General features: G+C 37.4%; 1 protein-coding gene across 7 annotated transcripts in view; it reads left to right on the forward strand.

The window, feature by feature from the left end:
• The window catches only part of GDPD4 (glycerophosphodiester phosphodiesterase domain containing 4), a 112712-nt gene that overhangs the window by 65024 nt on the left and 30220 nt on the right, over positions 1 to 17468 (forward strand). For all 7 annotated transcript variants that reach the window (XR_008911428.1, XM_007490909.3, XM_007490912.3 and 4 more), the window contains exons 14-17: positions 3096 to 3320; positions 5049 to 5206; positions 11943 to 12090; positions 13279 to 13361. Coding sequence is in view for 6 of the 7 variants with exons in the window: in XM_007490909.3 (XP_007490971.1) it covers positions 3096 to 3320; positions 5049 to 5206; positions 11943 to 12090; positions 13279 to 13361 (614 nt within the window). In the remaining variant the exon portion in view is untranslated. The remainder of the gene's footprint in view (positions 1 to 3095; positions 3321 to 5048; positions 5207 to 11942; positions 12091 to 13278; positions 13362 to 17468) is intronic.

Here is a 17468-nt window from a genome sequence, read left to right on the forward strand (position 1 = left end):
TCTAGCCATCTTGCCACCCCCTATTGCCTACATGATACCTTTTCTGATCCCTAGAATTAACACCACTGTCCCTTTCTTGAAATTATTTTCTGTGTCAATATACTTTGTGTACCTACTGTATCCCCCTGACTCCATGGAAAGTAAGCTCCTCAAGGGCAAAGACTGGTTCATTATTGTCTTTGTATCCCCTGGTGCCCAGCATGTTGCCTTACACAATAGTGAGTGCTTAATAAATATTTCTGAAATCAAATTTTGTTCCTCCAAATTAATTTTGTATCATATCGTCTGGTTTTTCACAGTTTCATTAGGATAGTATTGTTTGTTTGTTTGTTTTCTGGAAGTGATCTGTGGATTCTATCAATTAGCACTTTGTTTTCTTCAGAGGTTTGAAAAAGTGCTTTTGTATTATTTAATGTGTCATGGAATTTGGGTTTTTTGTTGTGTTTTCACTTGTGTTCTTTTGGTAGATAGATAATCCTTAAGTTGTCTCTATGCATCCTATCGTTGAAAACAGTGTATTTGCTTATATGGAGATCTTATTTTCTTTCAATATTTTAACTTTTTCCTTTGTCTTTTTGCAGATTAGGAGTATATTTTGTACTCCTAATCAGTTATTCTCCTCTTTGTTTTTTGGGTGAGACTTGCTATCATGAAATCAAATGTTTCTATTCTCCTGTGCAGGTCTTAAATTCTGCATTCATAATATTATTTTTCTTCTAAATGATTCAGGAACATTCTGTTGATGCATGCTTTCTTTATCATCTATAGGTCTTTTGCCTCAATGGATGTTGATTCATGTTTTTTGTGTTATAATATATTTATTCATAGATGTCTAGGTTCTTTTATTTGATCTGGGGGCCATATTCTTTTCTATTATTAACATTTTCCCTAATGGTTTATCTTCTTATGCTTAAGGCCTTTGAGTTTTCTTCTTTTTAAGATCTTTGGTAATGTCATTCTTCTTTTTTCTTCTTATAGTTTATTTATATATTTATTAAATATTTATATATTTATTTAGTTCATCATTGTAGTCCTCACTTGCTCACTTTCTGATTCCTTCCTCTTTGATTAGGTTTTCCTTGGGACTAGACCTCAAATCCATTTCCAACTCCTCCTTTACCAGGGAGTTCAACATTTCATGGCCTCAATTTCTTCCCTAAGTGGAAGGACAGAACAGCCCTACCTGTATGCAGGGCTATTTCCCTTAAGTTTAATAGAGTTCCACACAGTGTTTTATATATATATATATATATATATATATATATATATATATATATATATATATATGTCCTGCCCTAGTTCCCTATGTTTCTTTGGCTGAGCTCCTTTAATGCTTGTCAAAAAAATAATGGAAACAGGGGACAACTTTGCTTTATCCATATACTTTTGAGGAAAATTTTCAGTGTTTCTCCACTGGGAAAGAATGCTATCTTGCAATTTTGGCTTCATAATTGTCAACCTATTTTAAAGATTGGCCCTTCCATAATAATGTTTCTTAGGAAAATATGAAGATATTTTATTTTCCCAATTACATATGATAATTTTCAACATGAAATTATAAGATCCAAATTGTCTCCCTCCCCCCACTCTGAGATGGTAAGCAATTTGATCTGGGTTATACATGTATTATCATGCAAAACATGCTTCCTTATTTGGCACTGTTATAAGAGCACACTCATATAAAACCAAGACTCAAAATAAAACTGTAAATAAACTAATATGAAAGATTGTATGCTTTGATCTGCATCCATTTCCAACATTCTTTGTCATAAGTCCCTCAGAGTTGTCCCAGATCATTGTATTGCTGAGACTAGTTAAGTCTTTCACAGTTCATCACTGTACAGTATTGCCATTACTTTGTAAAATGTTCTTTTGGGAGATTTTTTAAAAATTCATGTTAGTGCCATTTTTGTTAGACTTTTTCTATATCTACTTACATCATAATAATGTCTTTTTTTGTTTATGTGATTGATTATAGTAGTTTTCCTAATGTTGGACTATCCTTGTATCCTTAGAATAAATATTCTTCTTTGGGGCAATGAATACTTTTGCAGATAAATTAAGGCAATCTCCTAAATTTGAATTTACAATTTTTTCCCATTGGTATTCATTGGTGAAATTACTTTTTAGTAATTTTCCCCTTTATCTTTCATTAGTTTGAATTCAAGACAGCAATTATTTCATAAAAGGAATTCAGGACCATGCACATTTTAATTGTTGAATTTTTATAGCAAAGATACTGCTGTTTGAATATTTGATAAATTGTCTTACAAATTCATTTGGGACAGAACTTTTTTTCTTTGCTGCTTAATTTATTTCCTGCTTAATTTCTCTTGCTGAGATTTAGTGTTTTAGTATCTAATTCTTATTTCATTTATCAGATTGTTTTATATTTTGTAGAGGCTCATCTGTTTTCTTTAAATTTTCTAGTATTTAACTAGTAATTAATTTCTAGTATTTCTAGTAATTAATTAATTTTGAAAAAGTTTAAAATTTCCTGTCTCCTTGATGAAAATTCAACATGTTCATTTTTGGTAATTCTGCTTTATTTTATATTTATTTAATTATTTATTGATTTTATTAGTCTAATAAATAACTCTTAGTTTTATCAGTTCAGTCTTTTCTCCATTTTCTTATAATTTTCCAGATTTCTTTTCTATTTGATTTGTTTTTGATAATTTCTTTTCTAGTTTCTTAAATTTCATGCTCAACTTCTCCATTCTGATGGGCAAAAGTTGCAGAAGCAGAGTTAGACTCAATGTAATTAAATATTTTCTAATAATAAAGTGTCTAAACAGAGAATGGACTTACTTTTGAGGTAGTGAGTTTCTCATGACTAGAAGTCTTTTGAGTAGAGTTCAGATGAACACTTTTCAGATATTCTGTAGTATCAAGAATTTCTGCTCAGAGATGAATTGGTCTAGATGGCCTGTGAGCCCTCCTCCAGCTCTGGCTCTGTGATTTTGAAGAAACAGAAGAGCAGACAAGCTACCGGTAAAGAGATGTATTCTGTTTTGTATAAGGATAACACATAGTGTATGGGAATCTAGGAATTGGTTGCCAATTTGTTCACTGCCGTTATTGCTTAATTCTAGGCCCAGCCATTTAAATTCATGGAACCACTGACAAAAGAAGATGAACTGAAGGCAAAAAATCAGTCGGTCATGAAGCTAAGCAATTTCTTGAGACTTGCAAATAGGGAAAATAAGCTGGTGATATTTGATCTCTACCGTCCCCCAAAGAAACACCCTTACAGAGATAAATGGATCATTAGAGTATTAGAAGTAATACTCAATGAAGTTGGGATGAAAAGCCATCTGGTAGGTCTGTCAATAAATCAACATTTTTTAAAGCACCTAATATGTGTCAGGCACTGTGCTAAGTACTAGGTTAAGAGAAAGGAAAAGGGAAAAAGGAGAGGAATGGGAAATTTGGCAGGTAGTTTTGGCACCTAACCATCTCCCTTGCTTGTCACTTTCACTTTCTGAAGCTCTCAGTTTCTGGATTCCAACATGTCTGATGGTGGGCCACCTGAGGACCCTCCAGTGTGATTATGGAAAAAGTACTGCACTTGGTATTGGAAGTATTGGTATTGAAAGACCTAGATTCAATTCTTGGCTCAGACACTTGCCACCATGTAACTTGGGCAAATCATTTAATAGATTAATTATAGACTGCAGTAGAAATGTCAGTTATTTTTTCTTTACTTTTGAGTGGTCATTTTCCTAATAGGATTATCCATTTGCAAATGAGCTAAGTCTGACTGGGTAATATTGGTCAAGAACCACTTGAAACCAAGTGAAATGTTACTTTTTTTTTTCCCCTAAAGAAGTATAAGTATTCCAGCTTTGGCTATTTTTTGGCCATTTTTCTAGTTTATAGGAAACTCATAGGTTTTAGAGCTTAAAGGGACTTTACACGCTATCTCTTCCAAATCCTTCATTTCATAAATGAGGAAACAGAACCAGAAAGGGGAAATGACTCGCCCAAGGTGACACAGGATCAATATAGTCCTACATTGCCCTCTCTCATGAAGATGTTGAGTGCTATTCAGCTAGCCTCAAGCCTCAGTGACTAGCTAAGCAGCCTTGCTTATAGTGCGTACACAATTTGTGATGTTGGACAGCCCAAAGAATGGTGTTCTTAGGGAACTCTGCTCTAGAAAAACTTCAAAGAGGGTTCCTAGAAGAGCTCACTGGGCAAATCTGTGTTGGATGACTGCTCCCAAGCTACTAGTGGGATCCCTTTTTCTTCTTTCATTACTGTCAGACTTCACAGGGATGAAGAGCCAGTTCCAAATGTAACTTGAGAGTTTCTGGGGGTTCAATCAAAAAAAAAGACAACTAAGTTGGGTGTTGGGAGTGGGAAGGGATGAAAGAGAAATTATACTTGTTCTTAGCTCTAGAAGGTATAGCTAGAAGCAACTGGTAAAGTTGCTAAGGGTGAAGATTTGGATTTAATATAGGGAGAAAATTTCAAAACAGTTAAAACTGGCTTAAAGTGGACTTACAGGCTATTTTCTAAGGTAGTGAGCTCACTGCAAATAAAGGTTAAATGATCACCTGTTGGGGATGATACAGAGCTGATTCCTGTTGAGGTATAGTTTGAATTGGATGCCCTCTTACATTTCTTATGACTTTGGGTCCTGGTTTAGGAACTCCATTTCTCCTCCAGTGAATCCCCTCTGCCTGATATGATAGAGAGAATGCTGTACTGGGGAGTCATTAGAGCTGAGTTCAATTCTTGGCTCTGACGATTTCACTGGTGTGACATTAGGTAACCTCACTTCACTTGTCTGGGCAGCAGTTCCCTCATCAAGTCAAAGGAGGGTCTGTATTGGGTCCATTCCAACGTTTCTTCTAACTCTAGATGAGAATGCTAAGATTTTTTTGGCATTGCTATGAGTATGAAATATGCTAGTATTAGCCCTTCTAAACCATACACACACACACACACACACACACACACACACACAAACATCTAACGGTGCCTACAATCACTATTCTGCCAGTGACCTGAAAGTTGGCTTCCTCTCTGCTTTTTTACAGGTCCTTTGGTTGCCAGGGCAGTTCAGGGCAGATGTCCAAATGATGGCTCCAGATTTCAAACAAGTACTGGGAACGAAGTTGCCTCTTTCTGAGCTCTTGAGAATGAAAATTAATGGATTGAACCTTGCTTACAAGGATATAGACAGCAAGGATATCAAGTAGGTGATGCCCAAAAGGGATGGGGGCAATCCTGTCCCTTCCTACCCATCTTTTTTATATCTCATTATGCCTTTGCACCAGAGAATTTAATCTGGGGGTCCATGCATTTGGAATTTTTCATTATTAGCACAGTGATAATTATGTTTCACTATAATTGGTTTCCTTTATATTTATATATTTTTTATTTTACGTCTTTAAGAGCATTATTCTGAAGAGTTCTAGGTTTCAACCCAATTGCCAGAGGGTTCCATGACACAAGAAAGAACCTCTACTCAACACAGACCCTTTGCTCTAGTCGTTATCTTGTTCTCACCTCCATCTCTCTATGTAAGCCTCCAGTTCTTTTAGAATACCTTCTTCTTACGTCTCTGTTAATCCATCCATCTATTTTCTTCAGGAAATCTTCATTGATTGAACCCAATTGCTCCTCTGATAATCTAAGATGTAATCTCTTGTTGGTCTTAATTTGGTTTCTGATGCTAATTGTTTAGTTTTCTAAGGCCAGGACTCAGAAAGCTATTACTGCCTTCCCCTTCCATGAACTTCATTTACATAGGACCACCAAGTGATACCTTAATCATGGTCCTGTTGACCAAATAGGCAAATGTGATGATTGATTGGAAAGAGAACTTTATTCTCCTTTTCTAATGGAAATAAAAGCAGAATTTATGCATTTCAGTGGGAAGATCAACTAGTATCAATACACAAAATATTTATAAATAAAAGATTGGAGCAACATTTAGAGAAATATGAAATAGAGACATAGGAACATTGCTTTATATCAATCAGTACATACCTGGAGTATCAGTTCCATGCTGATATTTTGAATTAGAAATTACTTAGAAAAATTAGAGTAGGGGAGCAGAACAGAAATACTACAAACAGTAGTCAAAGACTATAACAATATTGAGTTTGACAAAAGGTATTTGGGATAAGAACTCACTATTTGGTAAAATTGCTGGAATAATTGGAAAGTAGTTTAGTAGTAGTTCTGGTATAGAGCAATATCTTACACCATTCACTAAGCTAAGATCAAAATGGATATGAGATCTAGTTATAAAAGGAGATTATCATAAGAAAATTAGGAGAGTGGGGAACATCCGACTATCAGATTTATGGATAGAAGAGGAAATTATCAGTAAACAAGAGATGGAAAGCATTATAAGATGTAAAATGAATAATTCTTATTACATTGAATTAAAAAGATTTTGTACAAATAAAACAAGTGTAGCCAAGATTAAAAGAAAAACAGAAAATTGGGGAGATAATTTTATAGACAGATTCTCATATGGAGATCTCATATCTAAAACATATACATTTGTGAGAATAAGAGGCATCTCCCAATTGTTAAATGGTCAAAAGATCTGAATAGACAATTTTTGGATAAGTAAATCAAAGCCATATATAGAAATGTGAAAAATGCTCTAAATTACTACTAATTGGAGAAATGCAAATCAAAACAGTTCTGAGATATCATCGTACACCTCTCAAATTGGCTAAAATGTATAAAAGGGTAAAATGACACATTGGAGGGGATGTAGAAAAATGGGGATACTAATTACATTATTGTTGGAACTGTGAACTGATCCAATCATTCTGGAGAGCAATTTGGAATTATTCCCAGAGAGTTATAAAACTGTGTATACACTTAGACTGTTTACTGAGGAGATCAGGGAAAAAGGAAAAGAAACTATATGTTCCAAAATATTTATAGTAGCTCTCTTTGTGGTGACAAGGAACTGGAAATTGAAGGCATGTCCATCAATCAGGGAACGGCTGGGCAAATTGTGGTATAAGATTGTGATGGGGGGTGGCAGCTGGGTAGCTCAGTGGATTGAGAGTCAGGCCTAGAGAAGGAAGGTCCTAGGTTCAAATCTGGCCTCAGATGCTTCCCAGCTGTGTGACCCTGGGCAAGTCCCTTGACCCCCATTGCCTAGCCCTTACCACTCTTCTGCCTTGGAGCCAATACACAGTATTGACTCCAAGATGGAAAGTAAGCGTTTTTTATAATAATAATAAAAAAAGATTGTGATGGAACATTATATACAGCTACAGAATTAATATTAAAAGAATAACTTCTGTATATTCACCTCCAGAGAAAGAACTGATAAATAGAAAATGAAAGACATAACTTTATATTATGCACAACTTTTTGTCATGTGAAACATTCTTTGGTGCAGGAGGGGAGGGTGGGGCTGAAATAACAAGGAATAAAATCCTTTTTTTTTTTTAAAGGGAAGAAAAATCAGAGTACATCCAGAAAAGAGTGATTATGTCAAGAGGGCAACTAAGTAAGAAATGTTTGGAGGAACTGGGGCTATTTTGTTGAGAGAAGAGAAAATTTGGAAGTGTTAGGAAGGCTGACCGGGCGGGGGTGGGGGAGAGAAAAGATAATTGTATAGGTTGTGTTTACTGCCTTGAAATATTTGTAGGGCTCTCTTATATGAGAGAATAGACCCTTGTGTACAGAACTAAGAATGATTCAGGGAGGTTACAGAGAGGTAGGTTTTGGCATAATATATATGTTTATATAGTTAAAGATATTTATTTCCCCATTTACATGTAAAAACAATTTTCCACAAACATTTTCCGAAGTTATAAGACCCAAATTGTCTCTCCCTCCCCTCTCCTGGAGATAGTAAGCAATTTGAGCTGGGTTATACAACTATTATTATACAAAATATATTTCCATATTGTTCATTGTTGTAAGAAAATATTTGCATTAAACCAAACACTGAAATAAAAGCACAGATAAACTAAAAGTGAAAAATCATATGCTTTGACCTGCATTTCGCCTCCAACAGTTTGTCTGGAGGTGGACAGCATTCTTTGTCACTAGTCCTCCAGAATTGTCCCAGATCATTTTTGCTGAGAGTAGCTAAGTCTTTCACAGTTGATCATCCCACAATATTGTTGTCACTGTGCTCTCCTGGTTCTGCTTATTTCATTCTGCACCAGTTCATATAGATCTTTTCCAGTTTTTCTGAACTTGTCCTGGTCATCATTTTTTACAACACAATACTATTCCATCACCATCATATACCACAATTTGCTCAGCCATTCCCCAATTGATGTGGACATCCCCTCAAATTTCCAATACTTTGCCACTACAAAAAAGGCTACTATAAATAGTTTTATACAAGTAGGTCCCTTCCTCCCTTTTTTTTTTTTATCTCTTCGGGATACAGACCTAGTATGGTATTAAAAGATCAAAGGGGTAGAGTTATATGCACAGTTTTAAAGACCTTTGGGCATAGTTTGAAATTGTCCTCCAAAATGGTTGAATAGATCAGTTCACAGCTCCACCAACAATATGTTAGTGTCCCAATTTTGCTACATCCCTTCCAACATTTATCACTTTCCTTTCCTGTCATATTGGCTAGTCTGATATGTGTGAAGTGGTACCTCAGGGTTGTTTTAATTTGAAATTAAATATGATTATTATTCATCTGAAAATTGCTTGTTCCTATCCTCTGACCATTTGTCAATTAGGGAATGACTTGTATTCTTATTAATTTGACCTAATTCTGTATAGATTTGAGAAATGGAACTTTTATTAGAGAAACTTGTTATAAAAATGTTTCCCAGTTTGTTGTTTCCTTTCTAATTTTGGTTTACATTGGTTTGTTTATACAAAAGCTTTTTAATTTAATATAGTCAAAATTATTCATTTTATATACTGTAATTTTCTTGATTTTGGCATAATATAAAGAAAATTTTTATGATAGATAGGGCTAGTAGAATGGGCTAGTTTGAGAGGAAGTGAGGCCCTCTTAGCTAGAGGCAAAATGAACACATGTTGACAGTATTAGAGGCATTTCTTTTCAGGGGATGGACTAAATTAATCCTTCTAATACTGAAACTGTGATTTTATGAAAACCTTGGCTCCCTCTCAACTAATATTTTCTCTTCTCTACTGTGAATTCTTTCAGATGCTTGGCTGACACTCTTTTCTTTCATATAGTTTCAGAATTGTAAAACCCCAGGCCCTTTCCCTAAAACATGCTTTCTCACTTGCTACTATCTTAGTGCCAGAGCATAGCCAAAAATGAGATGAAGAGAGGACCTTTTTGGAGATACCAATAGTTCTGGCTTTGTAAATAATTGTAAAAGGTTTCTCCAACCCTATAATTAGCTAACCATAATCTGTTCCAGAAAGTTCATGTATGCCCCATGTTTTCAGGAAACTTCCTTGGGCCATCATCACAATTCTCCCAGAAACAGCATCTTAGCATCCTCTTTGTAGTGAGAAGCTATCTGCTCTCTAAGAGCATCTTCCACATGGAGACTCCCTCTGAGATACCAGAACCCTATTACACTGGATACAAATCTCTTCTCCCCACTTTCCCTCACTCCACTCCAGCCAACTGTTTCCCTACAAATGATTTTACCTGTGGAAAACTTCAATTTTATGTAATCAATATTGCTAAATTTTATCATCTCTTTTCTCTGTACCTTTTTGGATCAGGAATTCTTTTTTCCTGCCCATGGGTGCAAAAGGTATCCCCTTCCCTCCAAATTCATAGCATTAATGTTTTGTCACTGTTATTTCCATTTCCATTCATTGTATAGTCCTGGTTTTCTGTAGTTCACTTTGTTATAGAGAAATCTTATGCTTCTCTGTATTTGTCATGATGTCTCTTAAAGCACAATTGTAGTTCATTAATGAATCAAGCCTGTGTTATGTGAGATTTAAAATGGTTGAGGTCTTAAACTGTAGTGATTAAAATAGTGGAAGATATAAATTGTGATAGATATAAGAGAGGGTGAGTAAATTTGACTGCAGAAATATGTTTCACTACAGTGTCTTGGGTTTTAAAATCAAATATAAGGTGGTCGTCAGGGAAATATTCCCAATTATTCAAATACCCAAGTCAATTGGGTTTTATAGAGATTTTAATTAACAATACAATGAGTAATCAAAGAAAGAGAGAGAGAGTAAGAAAGGAATAAGTATGAAGGGCCTCAAGCCAATATAGCCTAGACCTGAGTCTCAAAAGAGAAATCAGTCAGTTTTTTTTAACACTCACCACAAGGTCTGACTAAACAAGGATACTAGTGACACCAGGCCAGCGTCCTTCCTCAAAGAGTCTTCCAGCCAGAGATTGTTTCAAAGGGCTTCTCTCAAGAGCCTCCAGAGCTCCTACCCCAGAGGGACAGAGCCCCTCAGAGGAGCTCCTCAAGGAGCTCTCCTTCAGAATGAGATTTCCTCCAAGAGCACTTCTCCTCAAAGAGATCTATCTCCAAGGAAAGAGCCCTCAAGCATCAGTCCTCAAGGAAATGAGCCTCTCAGAATGAGATCCTCCAGAATGCGAATCAGAAATCGAGATCCCTGAATGAGATCCAAGCTCTTCCAAAGTTTCCTCTGTCACCTCCCCTAAATCCTTACATCTACCAATCACTGTAGATGTTTCTAAAGGACCGCCCATTTTGAATTCACAGCTGAGTAGTTTTAATCTCTTTAGTAAGTCAGAAAAAAAATGCTGCTGTGTCGACAAATTTCATTAAGAAAAAACCTAAGTTATCACCCTTTTAGGTTTAAGTAGTTTACAAGTTGCCCCACCTATATGGGTACCTAGCATCCCATTGTATCAATTTTAAAAACAGGCATGACTCAAAGAACTTCCTGTCCTTTCCACAAGCATGGGCCAAAGCACTTTCATTGTTCAGCAAGGAGTTTTCTGTCCTAAAGCAGTCTTAAGTAGGGTGGAGTAGGGATATTCCCAAGGCAAGGAGTGTTCACATTCAAGTAGAATTCTCACTATCTGCTAGGGAATTTTTTTAAGTAGAAGATTCCCCAATGGGGAAATTTCCAACATTCATAAGTCTGAGAAATTTTAAGGTTTACAGTTATACTATTTTCAAGTATTTTTAAGCAAGTAAAACTGCTTGGAATATTTTGATCTAGTGGTAGTTTTCATAAATGTGCAAAAGAAAAAATGTCTCCAAAAAAGGTCCATCATTAGTCCTTACTTAGTTCATGATTCTTTTATTTTAAGCACCTCAATGTTTATTTTTTAATAATATTTTTATTTTTCCCCCAATTACACATAAAACAATTTTTTGCCTTTGGTTTTAAAATTCTTTGATTTCCAAATTCCCTTTCTCTTTCCCTTTCCCCTCTCTGAGATGGTAAACAATAATCATGCAAAACAATTTCCCATATACTCATTATGTGAATGAAAACTAGATAGTGATGTAACCCTGGGCAAATCACTTAACCCCAAGTGCCTAGCCCTTACCTCTCTTCTGCTTTGGATTCAATATTTAGTATTGATTCTAAGTCAGAAGGTAAGGATTATTTTTTTAAAGGAAGGAAGGAAGGAAAGTAAGAGGAGGAGAGGAGATGAAAGGAAAAAGGAAAACAAAATGAAACTCCCTCCCCAACCAATTCAGTGAAATATATGCTTTGATCCACATTCAGACCTTATTTTAATCCCTTCCATGTCCCCCAAATTCAAATTTTTGTTCAGTTTTCCATGCTTAGCAGATGTTATTAACGTTCCAGCTGAAGTGCATTGGGAAGGGTGGTGTGGGGAGGATGGGAAAGGGTCTTACTGGCAAAAATCCCACCCACTGCCTTTACAGTTCCTTTGTTCCTAGTGGATCATCATTTTTGAGTTTGTTTCTTTTATTTAGATAGTGGGTATTTTTTGACACAAAAGTTCTGTTTCACCTTTCATTGACTGGAAGAAGAAGGTACCATTGTTTATAAAAGGTTTTGTTTTCCTCTAGGGAATTTGAAAAATATGGCATCTTCACCAACATCTATGTGATCAATGAGCCCTGGTTATACTCTCTGGCCTGGTGTGCTGGGGTTCATTCAGTCACCACCAATACCATCCATATACTGAAGAAAATTAAACGCCCATTCTTCTTTATGGTAAGTTAGTTACCTGTATTAATTTTCCTAGGGGCAAAGATAGGTGGCACAGTGAATAGAGCACTAGACTGGAGTCAGGAAGACCTTCCTGAGTGCAAATCTGGCATCAGGCACTTATTAGCAGTGGGATCCTGGGCAAATCACTTAACTCTGCCTCATTTTCCTCATCAGTTAAATGAACTGGAAATGGAAATATCAAACTAATATCTTTGCCAAGGAAAAACCTAGATTAGATCACAAAGGATTGGACACAACTGAAATGACTGAACAAAATTTATCTTCCCCAGGGATCCAGTCTAGCAGATATTGACATCAGAGCATCTCTAAGCTAGAAGGAATCTCAAAGTTCATTAAGTCTAAGCCTTGTCTAAAACAAAAAAAGTTCTTCTCCTTGAATACCTCTAGTGACAGGGAGCTCACTTACTATAAAAATAGCCTGTTGCATTTTAGACACCTCCCATTAGGAATCCTCCCCCCCTCCCTTTTTTAAAAGAATATTGAGCTGAAATCTACTTCGGTAGCTTCCACTCAGTGGTCCTAGTTCTACCCTCTAGGATCAAACAAAACAAATCTAATCCTTCTCTGTGAGCTAGTATAATGTGGTGAAAAGAGTCCTGGATTTGAGGTCAGAATCCTGGTTCTGCCACATATTTCCTATGTGACCTTGGACAAATCACTTAACCATGCTGGACCACAGTTTCCTCAAATCAAATAGATTAGACTAGATAGCCCTGAAGCTTCCTTCTAGTTCTAAATCCTATGTTCCTATGAATGCTTTAATTTAACTGTTTTCTTCTTTGGACTAAACAGCCTAGTTCCCTCAATACATCGCCATATGGCACTGTTTCCATGCCCGTCATTGTCCTGCTTGCCTTCTGCTCAGTGAGTTCCAACTTGCCAGTGGCTCTCCTGGAATACTGAATGGATAAAGCAGAGGATAGTGACATGTTTATTCTTACATCTTGAGACTGAATTAGTTTTTTTGACTCAATATGGAACCCTTAAGAACCCTCCATCTCCACCCCAGGGCCCTCTGCACATGAACAGTTCTTCCCTTCAGGTTCTCTAGGAAGCTTGATATACTAGCCAATACATGATCTGAGATTGTTCTGCCATGGGAAATCTAGGAGGTCTTTCTTCCATCCCTGTACTCCTGCAAATTATGCCTACCTCTTTTTTGTTTTCTAGACACCAAAAGAGTATATGTTAAAATGGTTACTGCTGGACTTTATCTCTGCCATCGTCATTGTGCTTGTGTTTTTTTACCACTGGTAATTACTTCTTAAGATTCTAAATTCTGACAAAAATGAGTGGACACCTATCCCCTACCTACTCCAGCCAGAAGTTGGGGGCTTGGATTTGAACTTTACATTCCAGGTGACCCTAAAGCCAGAGCTATTGCTGGGGGTCAGAGTTCATCCCTCTGTTAACTGTACCATACTTTCTTTCTGTGCTTATGTTTTGGATTATTGCTTTTCTTACCCTGCTCATGGAGAATGGTGCAAATTTCAAGACATGGGTAGAATGGTGGCTGGAAATGGGCATGGGATACATACACATCCTTTCCCACGTAAGCCAGGATATATTCAGAAAGACAGACCCAAGAGTAGAACATCTGGGCAACTAGGGCCCAGTTACAGCTTTCTTCTCTATAGTATATATACTATATACTATATATACTATAGTAAGATAGCCTTACTATAGTAAATTAAGCACTGGACCATGAAATTAGGGGAGATTTGGGTTCTAATCCAGCCTTAGATACTCAATAACTATATGACCCTGGGCCAGGTACCAAACCTAAATGGATTTCACTTTTCCTTATCTGTAAAATTTGGGGATGGTTGCAATGACCTGTAAGATCTCTTCTAGCTCTAAATTTGTATTCCTATGAAAAAGGTAGGTAGGGAAGCATTCCCCACCAAGCGCCTGCCATTGGGGTCCTACCTTAAAACTTCTTCATCTCCACAAAACAGGCCTTTTGAAAGAGAGAGGTATGGTGGTGGGGCCTTTCAGTTCTGAAACTCTGTGACCTGGGCTTGGGCAAACTACTTCCCCTCTGGTCAGTTTTTAACTCTGTAAAATAGCAAAGAAACACAATTCAGTTTGGTGTGAGAAAAGCCTTCTTCACTTCTAATTAGAAAGGTACAAAAGCAGAGTGGGGAATTCCTCCTCTTTGGAGATCTTTAAGTAGCATAAGTGATCACTTGTTGGATATGTTAGTGGAGATTCCTTTTGGGCACAGTCAGTTGGGAGTTGAGGTTGAGGGCACAGTCAGTTGAGGAGTTGATGGGAGCTGAGGTCCCTTCTACCTCTCAAATTCTGCTACTCTGAGAGGAGATTTAGTGGAACATGGAGATTATCTTCAAGTATTTGAATGGCTATAATGTGAAAGAGGGTTTAAATGCATTTTGCCTGATCCCAGACTAAAGAAATAGGAACAATGGGTAGAGGGCAGAGAGAGGCCAATTTTGCCTTCTTGAAAGGAAAAAATGATAAAACAAAGAACTTCTTACAGCTGAGAACTATCCAAAATATCCTATCCCTCGGGAGGTAGTGAGATCCCAGTTATTGAGAGACATCCAAGGAAGACTGGGTGACTGAGTGACCACTAACCATGGGAGTTGTAGGGAGGACTACTATTTAGGGTTAAGTTGGACTTCTGACTCGATAATTCTGTAAGTCTAAGAAGATTGTGGTAGCTAAGTGGTGCAGTGAATAGAGTGCCAGACCTGGAGTTAGGAAGTCCTGCATTCAAATCCTACTTCAGACACTTGCAAGCTATGTGATCCTGGGGAAGTCACTTAACTCTGCTTGCCTCAGTTGCCTCATCTGTCAAATGAGCTGGAGAAAGAAATGGCCAACCATTCCAGTATCTTTGCCAAGAAATCTTCAAATGGGGTCTCACAGAATTGGACACAATTGGAATGAATGATTGAACAACAACAAAAATGGGGTCTAACGTGGCTTCCCTATATCCTGTGGCAGCCCTAGCCTCATAAAGAAGCCTCTGGGTCTTTGCTACTGATCGTAGAGACTTGTACTAAGAATATGCTCTAATACATTCTATAGTGACATAGGTATCTCCTTAAAAAAACTGGCATGTATATAAAAATCCTATTTCAAATACTTCTTAGGGTCCATGAACTCATCACGGGGGGGCTGCCATTCTACCTATGTTGGTCATGGCCCTACTGTGTCTCAATAGTCATTCTTAAATGAATAGCTACAAATGAAGAATTCAATACCTTGTTGTCAAGGTTTGATGATGAGCTTTTCCAAACCTAGACTGGTCCTTAGGTGATGGATATATATTTCAATATCATTAGGCATCATTCATTCTTTCATTAGTTTATTCATTAATTCACTGCAAGCTCATTAAATACATAGGCACCAGGATAAATATAAATACTATGTTGGGCAATCTCTGCCCTCATGGATAAGGTCTATTTAAAGGATAAAACCCCCAAAATGGCCCAGATCACTCTCCATTCAGGCGTCCCTCTTCAATCTCCCTGCATGGCTTAGAACTCACAAGTGAGTTCTCAAAGGCTTTGCTATCCCTTTGGCTGGGAGCAGCAGCATGGACCAAAAAGTCACGTAAGGGTGAGGAGAGTACTAATAGCTAGTTAGTGCCAAGGATACAAAGAGAGGCAAACACAACCTCTGTCTTCAAGAAGCTCACATTCAAATGGGGGGAGCAAATCAGAAATAATTGGTTATGTACAAAATACTTATGTAAGGTATTCTCAGGGAAAAGAAAAGTTAGGAAAGGCCTCCTATAGGATACTTGAGGTACGCTTTGAAGGAAGCTAGGGAGACTAAATGATGGGAGCTGAGGAGTTACAGGTGAGCTCATCAGTTCTTGTAGATTCAGTATTAGCTCAGATTTGTGTGTTCATGCCCAATCTCTCTGCTGACCTCCAATCTTGCCAGCCTCTCCAACCCCTTTCTCCCTCCACCCCCCATTTCCAATCTCTTGCCAGTTGCTCGTTTCTACTTTCTCAAAAAAAGCTCCCTTTTCCCTGAACATTGCCGCCACTCAGGTACCAATGCTCATCCCCTCACACCAGGACAATTGTAATAGCCCACTAGTGAGTCAGCCTGCTTCAACTCTCCCTACTCCAGGCCACCCATAGCTGTCAGATCTTTATGAGTCTGACTATGACATCCCTCTCTGCAGTAACTTCCAATGACTCCCTATTTCCAATTCAAATATAAAATCCCCAGTTTTTAAAAGTCCTCTTGAACCTGGTCCCTCCCTTTACTGCCTCCTTAACTTCCTTCAGATTTCAGATAAAGTCTCACCTTTTTTTTTAAACCCTTACCTTCCACCTTAGAATCAATACTATGCATTGGTTCCCAGGCAGAAGGGCTGGGCAATGGGGTTCTTGCCCAGGTCACACAGCTAGGAAGTGTCCAAGGCCAGATTTAAGCGCAGGACCTCCCATCTCTAGGCCTGGCTCTCAATCCACTGAGCTACCCAGCTGTCTCTTAAAGTCTCACCTTCTGCAAGAAGCCTTTCTTGTTCTTTCTCTTAATGACATGCACCTTCTCTCTAAATAAATTGAGAATCTCCAATTTATCCTATCTATATCTCAGAAAAGGGGTAATGTGCTGGTGAAATGAGTCAGAGCCAGAATGAGAAGGCCTTGAAATACTATACAAAAGAATTTGTCCTAAAGGCAATAGAAAGTCACAAAAGCTTCTTGAGCAGAAGAATGACATGCTTAGAGATACACTTGAGAAATGTGAATTTGGCATCTAGGTGGCAATAGACTGACCAGAAAAGAGATTGTGACCAGGAAGACAAATTAGGATTTGTCTACTGCTATAATCCAGGCAAGAGGAGATAGGAACCTAAACTATGGTGGTGTGATTGTGGAGAAGGTTTTCTATTCCAGCTACATAATATCCCAGTTTGGTTAAAATTCCAGGGACAGTTTTTTCCAGAAAATACATATCCAAATAAAAAAGTATGCAACTGTATTTAATTCCTTTCCTTAGTTTCTATTCCTGGTGTGTTTAAATTGTGGAGACATGTGGAAGTAAAGAACTCCTTTAAAACATTCTGCCCCCAAATCCCATTTGTACCAAATATCCTGAAAAAGATAAAACAACGAGACATGTCTTAATTCACTCCTTTCTCCTTTGTCATTCCCACCTCAGACATAACAGGTCTGTAAAGGAGGTCTTACTTCCCACTCCTCAACTCATGTAAAATATGCAAGGGCTTGAGTGACCATTATCAAGTATTGGCCTGCATCCATGTTTGATTTTTGGCATCTGTTAGTCATTTTCAACCCTGTATCCTTTGGAGATACTTAGTTTTTTCCCTTGTTATTTAATATTAAGTGCTCTTTTCATTGAATCAATGT

Source organism: Monodelphis domestica, chromosome 4 (assembly GCF_027887165.1).
Source record: "Monodelphis domestica isolate mMonDom1 chromosome 4, mMonDom1.pri, whole genome shotgun sequence".
Taxonomy (NCBI): Eukaryota; Metazoa; Chordata; class Mammalia; order Didelphimorphia; family Didelphidae; genus Monodelphis; species Monodelphis domestica.